At 37.1% G+C, this 19,644-nt stretch overlaps 1 protein-coding gene across 3 annotated transcripts; it reads left to right on the top strand.

The window, feature by feature from the left end:
* The first annotated feature begins 1,411 nt into the window (after positions 1 to 1,411).
* TGDS (TDP-glucose 4,6-dehydratase) lies at positions 1,412 to 18,913 on the top strand. Of its 3 annotated transcripts, XM_034417439.3 has the most exons (12): positions 1,412 to 1,732; positions 4,042 to 4,108; positions 4,752 to 4,820; positions 5,988 to 6,078; positions 7,091 to 7,233; positions 7,855 to 7,953; positions 9,229 to 9,288; positions 10,811 to 10,854; positions 11,659 to 11,824; positions 13,356 to 13,414; positions 16,049 to 16,146; positions 18,304 to 18,913. In XM_034417439.3, the coding sequence occupies exons 1-12, from the start codon at positions 1,650 to 1,652 to the stop codon at positions 18,387 to 18,389; spliced, it is 1,065 nt and encodes a 354-aa protein (XP_034273330.2). In that variant the 5' UTR covers positions 1,412 to 1,649; the 3' UTR covers positions 18,390 to 18,913. The 3 variants fall into 3 exon arrangements, with proteins under 3 accessions (XP_034273330.2, XP_034273338.2, XP_087751584.1); XM_034417447.3 differs by lacking the exon at positions 9,229 to 9,288 and having other exon boundaries at positions 1,417 to 1,732; XM_087895458.1 differs by lacking the exons at positions 10,811 to 10,854; positions 11,659 to 11,824; positions 13,356 to 13,414; positions 16,049 to 16,146; positions 18,304 to 18,913 and having other exon boundaries at positions 1,417 to 1,732; positions 5,988 to 6,074; positions 9,209 to 9,674.
* Positions 18,914 to 19,644: the final 731 nt, after the last annotated feature.

A 19,644-nucleotide genomic window follows, 5' to 3' on the forward strand; every position in this document is an offset into this window, starting at 1 on the left:
CTCTTTGCCCCAAATAACGCATGCATCAAAAGTGCTTTTAAGCATTAATTCGAACGGATTTGAATGATTCTCTTTTGGGTAGCAGAAAAGGGTATTTCGTTTTGGCAGAGGGTTTGTATCCTAAGTAGAGGCAGATATAAGGTCTCCTTCTTGGGCAGGAGGTTGGACTAGATGGCCTGCCGAGGTCCCTTCCAACTCTGTTAATCTGTTAAATCTGTTTCGTTACCAGGCTAGGTAACATCATGAGGAAAGTTTTGTAGAAGTGTCTTGTCCCATTCCTCTTTAGCTTATATATGTCTAATTTATTAAATATATCATTATTATTAAATTACTAAATAGCGAGCTCGGGAGAGCAAACCACAGCCAAAATCTAAAACCCCGAGCTATAAATATTTTCTATTATTTCAAGGGTTATTCCATCTCAGAAATCTACAGTAAGTCCATTATACTAAATGAACTCACCAGTCCTCGAAACCTCGTCTCCTTCTTAACGTGTTGAGCGGTGGCTTTATGTCAACAGTTTGGAAGGAGAGCTTTCTAAATCAAGCCACTCGGAATATCCCTGCCTGTTTTATTGAGAAGTTTGATTGTTTTAAATTCCCACAACATTATTTTAACCCAGCTAAAGCACAGCCTGACAACGCTTTTGTGAAATCTGCTCCTCTTGGTTGGCTTCCATCATTTGGTTTCCTTTTCTTCTGGTAGTTGTCTATGGAGATAGTTCTCAGTCATCCAAGTCATGGTTGTCCCAAAGGTGCTTTTACGGGAGGCAACTGGACTCCATCCAAGAAGCTTCTTCAGCTCTGACTGGATGGTGGGGAATGAAAGGATTTATATTCCTTGCAGACAGCTGGTTATTTGCATCCTTTTAAAGCAGTATTTCCCAACCTTGGCAACTTTAAGACATGTGGACTTCAACTCCCAGAATTCCCCAGCCAGCCCAGAATTCCCCAGCCATCTGGGGAATTCTGGGAATTGAAGTTCACATGTCTTAAAGATTGGGAAACACTGTTTTAGAGTGTCGTTGAAGCACTTGGAGCTTTATCTGTGTCCTCAGGGTCACTTGAGTAGTTCTTCTGGTTCCTGTAGTCTGCCTCTTGTTTTTTTCCAAGAGGCAACTGGACTTTCATTCCCCACCATCCAGTCAGAGCTGAAGAAGCTTCTTGGATGAGAAGCAAAACGTCTTGGAAGAAAAAATCAGAAAGTCCAGTTGCCTCTTGGGAGGAAAAAAAAGCACCTTTGGGACTTTTTCCTAGTATGGTGTTGTTGCGCAAAGAGTCCTGGTCACATTAACCGCAACGACCTGGGATCTAGAACAGGTCTCTCCAACCTTAGCAACTTTAAGATTTGTGGACTTCAACTCCCAGAATTCCTCAGCCAGTTTTGCTGGCTGAGGAATTCTGGGAGTTGAAGTCCACATGCCTTAAAGTTGCCAAGGTTGGAGAGACCTGCTCTAGAGCTCCTAACGGGGGGACTAACGAGAGCAGTTACAGGCTCGCGGGCGCCGCGTTGCAGAAGGGACAAAGTCTCGGACCAGGCCGCCCAAATGGGCCTAGCGCCTTCCCGAGCCTAGCGCGCGCGAGAAGGCTCGGCCTCGCGGACGGAATTGACGTAAGGAGCGGAAGTGGAGCTGGGCTCCGCGGGAGGATATGTCCGCGGGGGTCTCGCGGGCTGGAGGGGCTCCGCGGGGCTTGACGAAGCGAGTCCTGGTGACCGGAGGCGCCGGCTTCATGTGAGTCATTTTGAGCGGGGCAGAAGTTTGGGGAGGTGGCGCTGCTGCTGCTGCCCAAATTTCCAACCTTTTTCCCGGTTTCCAAGGTTAAAAGGGTTTTTTTTCGCTGCCGGAATACCCTTGGTCCTTGGGAAGCCGAGAAAAAAGTTGCCCCTTTTAAAGGTGCTTTTTGGAGCGGGAAGGATGACGGGGTTTATTTTACTCAACATTAGACGCGTCAATCCTAAAAAATCCTAAAATCCTAAAACAATAAAAATAAAAATTGAAGACGAGGCGTGCAAAATTACAAGATAAACGTGTAATTTGTGGGAATACATATACATAACACACACACACACACACACACGTATATGTATATGTGTATATATATATATACGTATATACCCACACATATATACATATTCCTGTATATCTGTCTTCATATACATATATGTCTACATATACATATATATTCCCACAAATTATACGTTTATCTTGTAATTTTGCATGCCTCGTCTTCAATTTTTATTTTTATTTATTTTTTTATATATACGTTTGTGTGTGTGTATATATGTATATGTATATATATGTGTGTGCATATATATATATGTATATATATGTGTGTGTGTGTATATATATATATGTATATATATGTGTGTGTGTATGTATGTATGTATATATAAAATGTGCTTAATCTTTTTACAGAAAAAAAAGAAAAATAAATATACATCCCAGAAACCACTTCAGGACTTTGTGCTTGAGGTGGGGGGATAAAAATTAAACTTTTGTTTTTGGGTTTGACCAATTAGATAGGTTTGCTGTTACAGAAAGGGCTAGTTTATGCTATTGTGTAAAAGTAAAAAGTTTTGAGGTTTGATATTATTTTATAAGGGAGTTGGAAGTCAAGTTCTTTTTCCTCTAATTTTCCTACACTTTTAGCCCTTCCCTTCCCTTTTCTCTACTCTTAATTTTTCTACTAGTTTCTTTTGTGCGTTTGTATTTTATATTATGAACTAATATAAAAAAATTAAATATACATATGCTATATTTATATCCAAAACCACTGTGTAAACAAAGCTAGAGTTGCTTCCAAGGAAGGATAGTCTCTGCTTTTGAATTCCTAAAGTTGCTACACAGTAAGTTGCTTGTCAGTTCTGTCTGAACTATGTGCAAATAAAAAGAAGCTTAATTACCGGTATTCAGTTCTGGTTAGAACTTCAGCCTGAGTTCTTTTTTTGCTCATCTATTTTTGGGCATAACTTTTTAGAAATGAAGCCAGTGACCAGAGTTAATAAGTCACCTCTTTTTTCCCAGATTTCTTTTTATCTGCTGTAGCTAGATGCTTTTTTTTCATTTGAGTCACTAATATTCAAATTATGCATTTGAAATCCTGAAAGGAAGCTGTTTGCCTTGTGAGGGCTGATTCTATGCTTTCAAGTCTGTGTGTATTCTGTACTGCACATTTCCTCACAGTACTTGTAATTTTCTTTTGATTTAAACCCCTTCCTTACAATGCACTTCTGAAGCCCCATATTTGAGACTGAAAAATATTTGAAATCTCTCTAATAGATGATTATCTTGCATATTTAAAGTTTTGTTAGTTATTTCTCACAAAATTAGCCTTTAAAATACAGGATTTAAAGAGCGTCAAAATAAATTGTACCATTACAGGTGGTCCTCAAGTTGCAACAGTTCACTTAGTGACCATTCAAAGGTACAATGGCATTGAAAAAAGTGACTTATGGCCATTTTTCACACTTATGACCATTGCAACATCCCCATGGTCATGTGATTTACATTCGGATGCTTGACAACTGACTCACATTTATGACCGTTGCAGTGTCCCAGAATCATGTCACCGTCTTTGGCAACTTTCTGACAAGCAAAGTCAATGGGGAAACAAGATTCACTTAACTATGTTACTAATTTTAACAACTGCAGTGATTCACTTAACAAATGTGGCAAGAAAAGTTGTAAAATGGGGCAAAACTCACTTAACAAATTTCTCACTTATCAAGAGAAATTTTTTTGTGGTCGTAATTTGAGGATTACCTGTAATTAGTACTTTTGAATTTTTTTTTCAAAGTACTAAAAAAATAGCCTCACTCATTGTGGTGTATTTCTTAGTTTTTATTTAGAGGTAATTAAACATCTTAGTTTAGGTTTAAGAGAGAGAAGCAGAAAATACAACTCCTGATCTTTACTGCCAGAGCAAAAAAACTGAGGAAAGCTGTTGATGTCCATGAACAAGATTTAGAAAAAAAACTGAAGTCTGGTATGGGTTCTGCACATTCACCACCTGTGGTTTTTTTTCCTTCCAAAATTGACAGTGCTTCCCATGTGATAGTTTCCCTCGTGGAAAAGTATCCTAACTACACGATCATTAATCTGGATAAGGTAAGACCATTGGTTTAAATTAAATGAATCATTTTTAAGCAGTACCCTAATAACAGTGTCAGGCTGACAACATGGTGGGAGAGGAATCTAAGGCTATATAACATGTTCTAAAGGGTGGTGTGCTAATAATGATTCAAGTGGATGAATTTATATATCTTTATAACTGAGTATATGTTATATGCTGCATATGATATATGAATTCTGCATCATACATGGAAATAAAAGAACAAACTCTGTTTCTGAATAAAAGTTTGTATTCAGTTTCTAAAAACTGAGAAGGCTGCTAAAATTCATAGCAAACCTGTTCATTTTGAATGAATTGTACAATTGAATGGTACAACTTATATGTTACATTAAAGGTGGAAAAAATTATGAAGTGATTTGTCTTTATTGCATCTCAAAAACCTGGCATTTTAACAAGACACTAGACTTTTTGTATCCACTATATACCTTTACCCAGCAATTGTGATAATTGTAGCAGAGGGATATCAGCATTCTTATCTTAGCGTTTTAAAAAAAACTGCTTCTGTAAAAGTTGGAATTCTCGGACCAAAGCATTTAATATAAAAAAGTCTTGCGTTTAGCAACTTCTCGTGTAAAACACTTATTTTCTCACTTTCTCTCCTTTTCTGTTTTTGTTAAGCTGGACTACTGTGCAAGCTTAACAAATCTTAAGACAGTTTCTGAGAAAGAGAACTACAAATTTGTTCAGGTAAACTTTTCTTTTCATTGGGTTTTTAAGATCAAATGACTACGACTTCAGTTCTAGCATATTGGGTGGCTTGATAAGACATAGTTGACTCGAATTAGACTCCCAAGAGTGATCATCAGTGGTTCCTGATTATAGTGAAACAAGGTCTCAGGTAGGCTGCCATATTTCCAAGCACATGATCTTCAGATTTATTAATAACTTGAATGAAAAGATGGAGAGATTATTAATAAATTTGCAGATAACCAAGAATTGGATGAGAAAGTTAATATATTAGGACAGCTATACAATATAATTCTAAATGATTTGAGTAAATTTGAGAGTTGGGTTAAAAATAAAACGAAAGTGAACGGGTAAAGACAAAATACTTCACCTAGAATGCAAGTCAAATGTACAAAAATAGGATGGGGGATACTGGCTTGATAATAGCATTTGGGGAATAGTAATAGATTGTAAACTAAATTTGAGTCAGCAACATCATGTGGTAGCTAAAACGGCAAAGACAATTTTAGGTTGTTTTTACCAGAAGTTTAATTTCCAATTCATGGAAGATAATAGTTCAGTTTTACATTGCTGTGGTCAGACCAGGGGTGGGTTCCACTTACCTTTGCTACCAGTTCTCAGTGGAATCGTGCGTGCATGCGCGGCTGCTCTTCTGCGCATGTGCAAATCACCAATGATGATGTTGTGCCGGGTGGGCGGAGCCTCCTGCTGGTTTTACTACCAGTTCTATAGAACCAGGAGCAACCCATCACTGGGTCAGACTGCACTTTGAGTACAGTGGCCAATACTGGACATTGTATTTTAAGTATCCCCCAAAATCAGAAACATTTCAGAGAATTATTGATGATTATAATCAGTGATATGGAAATCAAGTCCTCTGATTAAAGTTCTGATTATATTTAGTTTTGATAGAAGTTTGGGGAGAGAAGAGAGAACAGAACAGTGCTAATCCTAATTTAGATTCCTGTACTAAGCAAGTTGGAATTGGTGTAAAATCTCCCCTTCCAGCTCTCTGATTCTACTGTGCAATTGTTATAAGATGAAAACTGAGATGAAAGCCTGCAATTTTCCATAAGATTATATACCAATTATATATCAAATGCTTACCATTGGAAAAAATAACTTGCTGTTCCATGCTGATTTTATATTTTCCTTTTTCTTTATTAGGGAGACATCTGTGAACCCAATTTCATAAAAGAATTATTTGAGACTGAGAAAATTGATATAGTGTTACATTTTGCAGCTCAAACGCATGTAGGTGAGCATGGCATATCCCTGTAATTGTCACCATCTTGCAGGATTGATAAAGCATTCTTCAATAGCTTCCAGGTTTTGTGGAAGGGACAGAGCTAATGCTTCATGTAATAAGCTACGTATTATGATTTGGCTGGTGGTAGAGACTTAAATATTTCAGTTTGCCACTTCTGTTGAAGTGTAGATTATATAGATGAAGTAGAGTAATTTGTACACAGTCTGTTTTGGTCATTAGAATTTTTATTTGGCATAGACTTAAATTTATGTGCCGCACAGTCTTATTTTTCATGCAATTTAGTTATGTTGCTGCTACATTTACTGGGATATTTGAAAAATATTACTTTTTAAAATAGGGTCCTTAATTGTTATAGTTATGGAAAGGGAACTAAATATGTACCAATTCATAAAAGGAAATTTTTTTGAAAGGACCATGGCTGCATCTGGCACAGACATTGCACTTTTTAAGATTAATATGCTTAATTCTGTATTAGATTCTGCTCTGCAATAATAATTTTAAATATACGTTTTTCCTGTTTGCTATTAAGTCTGACAATCGATTTTAGAATATCTAGCTATTCAAGCTAAAATGTTGTGTGTTTTTTTAAAGATTTATTTCTGTCTTTTTAATTTTTAAAAAACCAAGACAATCTCTCCTGAACATAAGAATAAAACATTATTTAAAATGTAATAATGCTATTATGCATAAGCTCCACTTATCTAGACTTCCAGTGTTCTCTTAACATATGTGTGTGTCTGAGGCATTATCTAGGATTTCTTTGCCCAAAGTTGGGAGGTTTATGAACCTCTCTGTTCACAAAGAAAGAGAAATGCTCTTTCTTTGCTTTATGCTTCTGTGGGCTGTTAGTTTGCAGCTGTAACGTTTTCAGAAGCATTTTGTTGTGTGATGTTTGGGGAATAAAGAACACATTTTTCTATCAGAGCATTCTGTTAAGAATTGTAATTGTTTTCAGTTGTCAAAGTGACACCCTCCTTATTCTTTTTGATTGAAAATGTAGATCTTTCATTTTGGCACAAACTTGAGTTCAACTATGTTAATGTTTATGGAACTTACATTCTGCTTCGGGCTGCTTATAAGGCTAATGTGGAAAAGTTTGTATATGTCAGCACTGATGAAGTTTATGGAGGAAGTTGTGATAAGGTGAGCTATTATAAGTTGAAATCTCCTGCCTTTTTTTTCCTGTGTGGTTCTGATTGATTTTATAGCTCCAAACTCTTATAAAGAAATGATATCAATATTTTAAATCTTTATGTTATTTTCTATTAAAAAAGGCATTGAAGATGCCCATTTGTGTGTATACTTACAGAACGTTTCCTGATTGTAATTTGATGTACAAGTAAGCAGAACAAATTATGAGTACAAGCAGTCCTGAGGTTACGACAGTAGTTAGGATCAGAATTTCAATCGCTGTTGTGTTGTTGTGACCATATCAGCTAGCAACTGCAATTCTGCCCATAGTTAAGTGTGAGTCATTAGGCAAGGATCTCACATGATTGTGACTTCCTGCTGGCATCTCCATTGACTTTGCTTGTGAGAGGCTGGCAGGGAACATCAGAAATCACAATCCTGTAACTGTGGCTCAGTATCGTGGTCAGAACTCTCAGTATCTTTTTTTCAACATTGTAACTTTGAACGGTTGCTGAATGTGAATGGTCATAACCTGAGGACTACCTATATATATTTTGCAACTGGATACTTAATATTTGTTGCCGGTATTGGAGTTACATGTACTAGTTAACTTCATGTAAACTTACGTTGCAGGAATTTGATGAATCTTCACCCAAACAACCCACAAATCCTTACGCGACATCTAAGGCAGCGGCTGAATGCTTTGTCCAATCTTACTGGGAAAGATATGGGGTGAGCATAAATGACATTGGGGGGTTGTAAAAGCTTCTATCAGTTATCTGTTTGTGTCTAAAGGAATGTGAATGCATAACAAAAGGTAGTGATTTGTGCCACAGAGCTGGGAGGGGTAACTTGGAGGCCACACATATTAGGAGGCGGTTGGGACCCACCCATATGCCAGGGTGAGGTTGTGGCTTTTGTTTAGCATGGAGAATGAGCTTGGCATTTTTAAACTGTATGAAAGTTTTTTTTTAAGTTTACACCATAGTTTTCTACTATTGCTTGCCTCCCAATGGGGAGAAACCATGTCACTGATTTTTAACAACTTCTTTGGAAGCAGATTTAGAAATTAGGTGTAGCTTAGGGGTCCTAGTTTGCTTGCCTATTTTTAGAAACCAGCTTGTTCCTTGCACTTTCATCTTTAATGTTAGGTGCAGTGGATCAAATTAGATCCTTCTGCTAACTGTGCCATTTTAATCTTAGCCTTTCTGCCTTAGCAATACATGTCTTTTTGTTGTTCTGTCGGCAAAAAATAATGGGTGAAGTCAGGCATTACCTGAGTGCCCTTGGACAGCAGTCCTTAATATCAGTGCTAAATTTGGGTGATGAAATGTCTGCAAGAAGACAGCCAAGCTCAGAGGGTATCAAGGACCCCTTGTTTGAACCCTAAGCTATAAATATATTGTCAAACCTGCCACATACATATACAAACAGTAGAAATGATCCTTGGCTCCATATGTCGAGAAAGGTATAGTTTTATTAGAAGTGCATTCAAGTAGTGCATACCCAGAACTGAGATTCGTGTGCCAAAATCTCTAAGTTCAAATTTTCCCCTCCTTTAACTGCCTTGCATTGCTGATCCCCCATAACCAATCAGGTTCAAACAAGTTGTTTTCAGAACGGTCACTTCAAGTGTAGGTTCATATGCAGCTGCGTTCTTCTCCCAGCCAGGTGACCTTGAAGCAGCATCTCAGGGAGATAACAGCAGTTAATACTATCGCTTTCCCCCAAACATCCACCCTCCCCAGAGTCCATGGCAAATTGTCACTGTATAGTAGTGACACACAAACAAGCATTAAGGTGGCAGCTGACATATTCTCTTTTACTGATATCAGTCCTTAGCAGTAGAATCTGAGGAAGCAAAAAAACTGTAAGGGGATTGTTGCCGTTCTGGCAATAGAAATTATGCCACCAGGAATGGGTTTAACTGGATATCACTCATGTTAGGTCATTAATAGCAGTTTTGACTGGGTTCATTTTAATACAGTTGTCATGTGTACGTTAAAGTTTCCAGTGGTTATCACACGGAGCAGCAACGTTTATGGACCCCATCAGTTTCCAGAAAAAGTAAGTTAAATCAAGGTCTTTTTAGTTTCTTAAGCTTTTATAGTTTACCATGGAAATGCCCCATGTTCCTTGAAAAAATGACAATCTATACTGTTTTTAGGACAATTCATGATATGGCCAAGATACAATTAAATAGATTTGATCAGGTCAATCTTCTCATATATTCAGGGCATTTTTTAAAATCTGCAAAATGTACCAAAAGCTGGACCTGCATCTGTTATCAGATCCATAATTATCCAAAGGCTTGACCATTATGAGATATCTGTGCTTAGAATAGAGTATTTGCCATTTTATGTCCAAACTGCAGTTTTGAGATTTCTGATGGGTAGACGTTGAAATATTTACAGAGCCAGCTGGGTCTCCAATAACTACAATTTTTAATCTCCAATTATTTTGGAGTGGGATGTGACCAAACTGGCCTGCTGGCCCTCCTTGGGCTAGAAAGTGATAATATTGGACTTTTGTGAATCTCTCTCTGTCACCAATAATTGCTTACAGGAGAATTCGTCTTAGTGTTATTTCCAATAGCCCAATTAAATAACAATTTTGTGTCTAGCCTATACTTTGAGGTTTTAATTTACAGAATGAACAGCATGAATGTTGCAACCTAGCTCACATACTAGCTTCTAGTATGTGAAAATGGGCTTTGCTGCTTTAAGAATTCCAGATAGATAAGGAATGCTCTGTTACGGTTTGATGCTGCACATGCAGCCCCTTTATTCCCTCCAGCAGCAGCACTGTGCAGATGTGTGCCTGTTACTTGCCACTGCATTCCCCTTTAATCAGCTGCCTTAAGAGTTGAAACAAGGCTTGAGGTTCTTCTCATTCCATCTCATGCATGCAAAGCACTTCCTGATACCAAGCGCATAACTCAGTGAAATTTTTTGATGGAAGATAGGGATTTTTATGTTTATTGGTAGTGTCAGGCTTGCCCCAACTAGGAAAGAAAGACCCTCGACTCCACTTAGCCATGAAGTGATAAGTTCTTTTACTAAGGAGTAGTGGTTGCAGCAAAAGCAAGGCTAGATCTAAGGTTCCTGCATAAAAGGTTACAGATTTTCCCTTTCTTCCCGGCCCTCCCCCCTTGACCGGTTAGTCTTCGATCAATAGTGTGCTGTATAGATGTTTTGGGAACCACTCGGATGTTTGGTGCCACTTGGTGCAATTTGCATCGTTTCCCAGGCTCCAGGGCTTTGAAGATTGGAACAAGCTGGTTCTCATATCTTTAGTTTCCATCAAACCTGACACATATACACACATCCCTTTTTAGGTCATCTCTTCCCTCTACATGCCAATTGCCTATTTCCCCCACCCCCCCCAATCGATTGATGGTAGGATGCCAGCGAGGCGCCAAGATGAAGATGGTGGATCTGACAGCGAGCATTATGAAAACTTGCAGCAAAGCAATGAAGCTGCATTATTTTCTGTTTTAAAATAGTATGAATTTTAACAAAAACAACATAAAAAACATAAAGTAGTATGAATTTTAATAATTGTTCATTTTGTCTTTTATATTTCCTAGGTTATTCCTAAATTCATTTCTCTCTTACAGCAGAATAGAAAATGGTATGTGTTAGTATGCATGTATGTGCTCATTTAAAAATAACTGTGTAAGAAAATAAGCCATGTCACACCCTGAAAATTGAACATATAGCTAAAAATCGGGATATGCCTATAAAATTAATTCCCTTCTTATTGCCAAAGAAGTTTGTAATATTAAGAAAAGGGAACAGAGCTTTGGAGTTTGGTGTGTATTTAATTTTCATTTTAATGCATATAATTATGTTTCCATATATATGCAATTCTTTATTTAAATATAGAGTGGGGAATTGTTGAGTTCTGTTAAATATGCAATATGAACAAATGGGCGGGAACTCAGACCCTGGATCTATTTTAGTGTGTGTATTGCTTGTCATCAAATGAGAAGCTATATTTGGGTGTTTAAATAAAGCTTTTCACCAGCAGAGGTCATAGAATTTGTGCTAGATCATTTTTATTATTTTGTGCTTTTCACTAAACTAAAATCTTGGTTGAGGAAGCTGTATGCTTCTGTATATTAATCTCTTTTTCCTTCCCATGGTCCCCAGCAATCTACAGTTTAGGAATGTCATGTTTTATGTGTCATCTGGAATTTTATTGGTAATGAAAATTGTACATTATTATTTGCTTTACATTTGGCTTTTCTTTTTTGCATACTTTACCCAGCAAAGACTATCAATTTGAATAATAAAATGAAGGATTTAGAGATTTCTTCTGTCTTTTAGTGAGTGTAGCTCCTTGAAAACTTGACTAGACTGTTCCGTTATTATTGAGGGCCTTGCTTTTAATAATCCATACTAAAAATTATCTACTCTTGTTTTTTTCCTTTAGTTGCATTCATGGTTCAGGACTTCAGAAAAGAAATTTTCTTTATGCTGGCGATGTAGCAGAAGCATTCCTTACCGTTTTGAAGAAAGGGCAGCCAGGCGAAATCTACAACATTGGGACCAGTTTTGCAATGTCTATTACCCAGCTTGCAAAGGAATTAATCCATCTTGTGAGTAATAACTAAATTTGAAGATAGGTGACCTGAGCAATAGTACCGTGTTTCCCCGAAAATAAGACCCTGTCTTATATTTTTGGAACCCTGAAATAAGTGCTTGGTCTTATTGCTATGCGCTCAAAAACCCGATTGGGCTTATTATCAGGGGATGTCTTATTTTGGGGGAAACAGGGTAGTAAAATGGCCAAGAGCTAACTTGAGTTCACTAGGGCAGTTCTTGGTTTTATTTAAAATGTTTGACATTATAAATCTCTTTTTGCTTCAGTTTTTTTTAATGTTTGAAATGTTGTAATAAAAAAAAGTCATATGACAAACCACAAGGATAGATCAATATTGTGATACTTGACACTGTGGGGATATAAGAGAAACTACTACTTCGGTAGGTAGTTGTGTCATTCCCACTCCTTCCTCTGGATGTAGATCTTTACTCAAATAATAAAAAAAAAAGGATTCTGAAATTCTCCCCTCAGAGAGAAGATGACTTGTCTGTTATAAAGGCTGATTCACTGAAATTATGCAATGGGCAGAGGGGAAAGGAAGTCCTGCAGGAATAAAGCTAAAATTTTCAGGATTTTAACTCCACAGCGTTAACATTTTTACTGTTATAAGATAAAATAAGATACAAAATATAAAAGAAAATAGGAAAACAATGGGGAGGAAGGGGAGGGGGAAGAAAAGTAAGGAAGGATTAAGAGAAAATGAAAAGAAGCATTAACTTCCGACTATCTGTTGCAGTAAAATAAGGCATCAACATTAAATCACAACTTTTTGTTTTTCCATAATAATATAAACTAGATATTTCTATAAAGATCTTCCAGTCTAATCGGTAAAACCGAAAATCAAAGTTTCATTCTTTTCTACTTCAAGCACAAAGTTCAGAAGCGGTCTCCATATGGAAACGAAAGCATTTATATTCTAGGATTTTAACTCCAAACCTGTAGTCCAACAAAGAATTCTCCTCCAGGGCCTTCCCCACCACCCCCAAGGCACCCCGTGCTCCTTACCCAGGATTCCAATCTGTCCAGGATGGTATAAGGTCTCCTCTTTGAACGGGGTTGGACTAGATCTTCAAAGTCCCTTCCAGCCTTATGATTCTATGTGGGCATCTTGCTTAAGGACAATTTTACTCATCGACCCAGATTCTGGTCCCAATTTTGGCTGTACGTCAAGGGCTACGGGCTACCTCTAGTCATCTCTTTTCTACTAGTTGCAACTTTTGAGGTCAGGTAGCCATTGTGAGACTGCCCACAACATAGTTCCACAATAGAAAAATGGGATCGTATCTATCTGTACATGTCTTCCTATTAGATACTTTTTTTTGCATCTGTAATTCTATAATATTTAAGTTAGAATATTATGATTGCAAGAATTCTGGTATTAGTCCTGATTGAAATGCATTAATAACAAATCCATGTACAATAAAAGCTGTTCCAATTATTCATTGAAATATCTATTCAAAGAAGGTTAATTAAATAAAGATTATCAAATATTTAGTTGGTAATATGCATCTTTTCTTCATTGTCAGATTAAAAATACTAGTTCAGAAGCTGAGATAGAACACTGGATGGATTATGTTAAAGACAGGTAAGACTGAGTAGGCTTCATTTCAAATCATTTGTTAGGATTGCTTCCTTTTTTTTAAATAATCTTCTTAAATATTTACTCTTTGTCACAGAATTAGACACATAACTCTGTCAATTCTGAGAAAATGTGAATACACTGAACCCCAAAGTAGTCTGGCCCGTTCCTTTGTGGGATGGGTTGTTGTATTGAGAAGACAGCATGGAGTTTTAGTGCATTACTTTCTTTTCCCAGAGCAGAAAAAATGCAGGGAGGCCTGTAGGCGACTTGGCACATTTAGTCACGATAATCCCCAGCTTTTTGTTAGTCTTCCAACGGGAGATGGGAAGGCATTTCTGCATAATACTAAACTGGTTCCTGGCCACCTTTTCTGTTCTAAGATTGAGAGAAAAGCTGTAGTTTGAAACCCTCTTTGTCTCACAGATGAAACTCAAGGCTTGTATTTACACTAATTTTCACCAACCACAAGTTTTAGATTTTAAAAACTGGGAAAGATTCAATCTCTGAAGGGAGAAGCTTTAAATACATTTCTTTGTGTGGAATTGTTTATTTTACAATTCTCTTTTTAACAGTTCTGTTTTATAATTTGTATTTTGTCATTAGCACATTGTCTTACAATAAGATCTGGTTCCCCCCCCCCTTTATTTCTGTTTCATTGCTTCTGGTCACAGTTTTTCTTAATTACCTGCCCCATCTCCTTTTAAAAGATTAGCAAAATTACCATCTGCACAGGGATTCTTGAAAAGGAGCGATTTGCAATCAACAGAAATTAAGCATTGTCTATTGATTCTAAAGAATACTGATACTTAGAAATGTTTATGAAGAGTGACTCATCTTAATTAAACAATAAGAGGCATTGGGTGCAGTTGGAAGATGAAGAATTAAAAAGTATAAAATCAATTTCGAATGAAAGGGATAATCTGTAAGGATTAGACTACATAAAAGCTTGGGAACATCAAAGAGATGGGAAATTATTAGTGTACATGTGTGGTTGTTAGCAGATACTGGGTGCTGATTTGGAGATAATTGCCTCCAAAGATTCCAGTGCCATATTCAACTTTCAGCAGCTTATTGGATACAGAAATTCAAAAAATATCTCATATTAGCTCAGAATTGTTTGGTGTTTTTTCCCCCTTTTTCAGCATCCCTTTAGCCAAAAAAGCAGAGGTAGGCACACTTTAAGAATAATATAGCCAGTTGACTTAGTTGAGATATTTGAGTTGTATAGTTGAGGCATTTCTGGTGCTAAGCAATATTTTGATTTTCTAGAAGAGGCTGGCCCTTAAGAGTTTAATAAATCAGATTTATCCAATAAACTTATTGGACGATAGTTGCTTGAAGTAGTGTAATTAAAGTATTGCAACACAGCTGAGCTTCTTGTAAAACAAACTATGTATACTTTCTGAAACATCTTTTTTTCCTCTCCGCTTATTACATGACAGCATAACTTAAATGCCTCTCTACTGATAAGTGGTGGGAATAGTATACAAACTTAAGAGTACGAATATCTAACTGACATGGATAATGTGGGGTCTGAAACTGACTTAAGAATTAGTTTAACTAAGAATATTCTAAGCATTCCATGAGCTCATTAAGAGATGACAAGCTTCAAACATGCTTTTCAGGATTTCTTACATTTCTTAGGTTTTCTGCAAAATGTTCTGAAATATAATAGCAAAGATCAGGTTTACCTGTTAAAATCTGACTCTCCAAATTGATTTAAATCTGACTTAGTATGATTAAGAGCCGTGGTGGCGCAGTGATTAGAATGCAGTATTGCAGGCTAATTCTGCTGGCCGCCAAGCAGCCTCCCAGCGCCTGCCCATGGCACATTCTCACCCCCTCACACTCCTTAGCTGGAACTCCTACCTCTTCCCACTTAATGAAGGTTACGATGGCTTTACAAGAGCCCTGGTGGTGCAGTGGTTAAAATGCAGTATTGCAGGCAAACTTTGCCCACAGCCAGGAGTTTGATCCTGACTGGCTCAAGGCTGACACAGCCTTCCATCCTTCTGAAGTCGGTAAAATGAGGTTCCAGATTGTTGGGGGCAATATGCTGATTCTGTAAATCTCTTACAGAGGGCTGTAAAGCATGTGTTGCTTATTAATTTAAGGCTGTTTTTAGAGAAGGCGAGAATCAGTCTGATACTGTGATTAAGGCAGGCTAGAAACTGGGAGATTAACTTTCATCCAGCCTCCCAGCTCTAGGAAAAAATGCAATAGCAAACCACTTCTGAAAATGTTGCCAAGGCAAATGCAGGGACTTGTTAAGGCATCACCATGAGTCAGCACTGACCTGAAATCACAAATTTCCTTTATTTAAAAAAAATAAATGGTAACATCTCACCTGGGTCATTTCTGCATAATTCAGTTGTTTTCTCCAATGCTACACTTATCCTGTGGCTATAGTTGCTACTCCATTTGATATTTTGAATGATTTCAATTGTACGACTGATTAGTGTGGGGTAACATTTGCCTTTGTTCTACTTAAATGTACATATTTTAATAGCAGAACAAGAAAGGAGTCTTTTTCAATTTAAGGGCCGAGGCAAAGGAAGATGGCTTTATGGTGATAACCGATACAAATGCTGCTGGAAATAAAATGTTTCTATTGAAAAACTTTTCCTTTTTTTTAAGACCTACAAACGACATGGGATATCCAATGAATTCTGGAAAAATGTATAGCTTGGGCTGGAAACCCAAGGTCTCTTGGAAGGAAGGAATCAAGAAAACAAGTATGTTATCTATAGATTGAAACAGGAGAGGGGCAGAATGGAAATGAACAGCCATCATAAACTAATTTGGAAAATAAATTTCACATAATTCATGCACTAATTTGTTACAGAGTTAGACAGTTAAAGTTGCCATTTCTACAATGGGGAACTTAATTAAACTTGCTTTTGAGTTTTATGAGGTTAATTTTATAAGCCTGAAATCTGAACACAAATGATCTGTTCCTGGGCAGCAATTATGTTTGGCAACATGACGACTAAATCCTGGGTTTTAGTTGTCCAGTTGCCATGTCTTCTTAGATTCTCATAGAAAGCTCAATGCTTAATTATAAGAGCAGCAGAAAGCTAATTCTTATTTATATATTTTACATGAAACATTTTTGTTTGAACAGGATATGTTTTATCTTATTGCTTGGGTAGTTCCATGTGTTCAGCTTCATCATTTATATGATGCATTTCTGGGGGGGCGGGGGGGGGAATTGCAGCTCTCAGGTTTAGATTCCATATAAAAAATACAGGTAGTCCTTGACTTATGACCACAATTGATCCCAACATTTCTTTGTTAAGTGAGACATTTAAGTGAGCTTTGCTCCATTTTATGATCTTTCTTGCTACAGTTGTTAAGTGAATCACTGCAATTATAAGTTAGTAACCCAATTGTTAAGTGAATCTGGCTTCCCCATCGACTTTGCTTGTCAGAAAGTCGCAAAAGGTGATCACATGACTCCAGAATACAGCAATGGTCATAAATATGAACCAGTTGTCAAGCGTCTGAATTTTGATCACATGATTATGGGGATACTGTAAAGGTCGTAAAATGGTCATAAGTCACATTTTTCAGTGCTATTGTAACTTTGAACGGTCACTAAATGAACTGTTGTAAGTCGAGGACTGCCTATATACTCATTCTGTCCTGAGAACATGAGTGGATGGGATCCAAAAACTCCTTTGTGTGAGTGAGAGGCATCTCTCTCTCTCTCTTTTTTTTAAAGTGTCTCTCTGCCTCTTTGCAAACTTCCACGGTCCTTGCGCTTCATTGAGGAAGTTCCTCCCACAAATATATGCTGTTCAAGACGGTTGGCATCTTTTCCCCCCTTTTGGAATATTCTTGTTCCCTAGAAAAACAACACAAGATTTTTGGTACCTTAAACACAAGAAACATTTGTGGATTAGAGTTCACATTTGAATGTGTGAGGCATTATGTGAGATAGGAATAAATAGATTGATCTGAATTGAAGGTAGCTCATCATATAAATCAGCCCACCCCACCCACCCCCATCAATACACAAATAATTGTATACAAAGATAGAAATCCTTGCTGTTTCCAACTTCCACAGCTAGTCAATCTAGGCCAGGCCTGTCAAACTGGAGGCCCATGTGCCAAATGCGTCACACACAGGCGACATCCACCCTGGCTCCGCAAAGGCAAAAAATATCGCGATACGTCACATGACGTGATTATGTTTGACACCTGTGATCTAGACTTACCATCTGTTAACAATGCATGGAAATTATATTCAACACAAAGCAGCCCTTTTAAGTAGAAAACAAACTTCCTAAGGCATCCAACTTTTGGAATTAGCTTCCAGGGCAAGTGCCTGCAATGATTTGCACCTGATGCTAATTCCTTTGCTTTCAACAGCTTCTGCTAATGTTTGCAAATGCAAGGTGAGTCTCCTACTGTTGAAATTCCAGGTAAATGTCCAGAAAACAAACCTTTTCTGCCCAGGATATACTAGAGATGTGGAGTATTTGGGACTGAAAAGAAAAACAAAGCATCTGAATGGATAGGGTATGGATTACGTGAGCTGTGGGAATTCCTGAAAACTGCCTTTTCCTGGGATAGTGGGCTGCTTCTGTGGCTACAGGTTGATTCCAGGAAAGAGTGGGAGTTGCCAGCAACTGCCGATTCAGCCATGATTTTATAGTGTAATATTTTTTTCCATCATTAGATGAGAACCTGCTTCAAATTGAAATTGTTGGAAAGTTGCTAGTGTACAGAAAGCCCCTATAAACTGTTAATTTTGATGAAAGGATATAAGGTTGTAAGTAGGTTGTTAGTCATTAATTTCATTTAATTTTCGTAAATTAAAACTGGCATGGATTTATCTTATAAGAGTGTTTAAAGGTAAAAATTATTTGTTTTGTTTTTAATCCTAGTTGAATGGTATCAAGAGAATTTCCACAACTGGAAAAATCCAGAAAAGGCTTTGGAACCATTTCCTATTGCTGGAGAATCTGCATGACTTTGTAGGCATCAGAGCTGGAAGGGAATAAAAAAGGAAATCATACTACCTCAACAACACATTAAGGAAAAAAATGGAGTAATTGAAGTAATTGTATCCAAGAAACAAGTATCAGCAGAATAGAATGGAATTTTTGAATTCCCAATGTAATCCTCCTTGGGGCCAAATTAATTTCACAAATTTCAGTACTCTAGTACTGAAGCTTTAAAATGATATTTCAAGACAATAACATTTTTCCCTTTAAAATTGCACTTTAAGATAGCTCTTTTGTATTGTTACAATATTGTATTATCAGTATTATTAAAATTTAAGACCATGTTTTTATACTTAAGGGGTAGGCATACTCTTCATGTTTACCAGAGGACATTAGTAATCTGTTCATTTTTAAAATACTGTCCTGTGCTGATGTCTGATGATTCCAGAGCTGAATTGAAAAGATGGGAATTTTTCTACTTGCTCAACAGAAATTGATTTGTGGACAATCAGGTCATATTTTAACAGAATAAAAATATATTTCAATTATATTTTATATTTGTTTTATAAAAATATTCTGTGTGAAATGATAAATTACTAGATTCCTTTAAGGGTAATGAATGTTTTAAGATTCATATAAAGCAGGGGTGTCAAACTAGCGGCCCATGGGCCAGATGTGTCACATGGAGGCTACGCCCACCTCAGCTCCGTGAATGGGGAAAATGTCGCGAAACATCACATGATAGCAACGTGATGAGGTGAGTGTGACACCCGTGATATAAAGCATACTTATGGTTGCTTCTGAGCTAAAAGTATGTGTGGGGTCACCTCTCCTCTTGGTTCAAAATGCATTCATCAGCTTCCTGGTTTCCAGCTTCCAGCCATCCACAGCTTCAAAATAAATGTAAGAATAGTGACAGCCCAATTTACGGTAGCATGTAAATTGTATTTTCACTAAAGAATGCTGAAATAATGCTTGCATAATAGAAACCTCTTCAGATTTACCTGTAAAACATTTTTAACATTAAAATGCTCTTTTAATTTTAAAGAACGATCCTTTTTAATCATGTTGCAAAGTTTGTATGGTTTGACAGGTCCTGTAATACTTAGGTAAGAAATCTGAATTAATTTGGTAATTCAGACTTGGTAATTCAGGACCTTTTCTATATACTTTCTAAAAAATAAACTAAATGCTCATTAAAACTTATGTGAGGCACATCATCACAGAAATAGAGCCATTCATTTGTTAGGATAAAAGTTATATGTAGTAACCAGAGGTGGG

This window comes from Pantherophis guttatus, chromosome 5, assembly GCF_059756535.1.
Source record: "Pantherophis guttatus breed Tessera chromosome 5, ASM5975653v1, whole genome shotgun sequence".
Taxonomy (NCBI): domain Eukaryota; kingdom Metazoa; phylum Chordata; class Lepidosauria; order Squamata; family Colubridae; genus Pantherophis; species Pantherophis guttatus.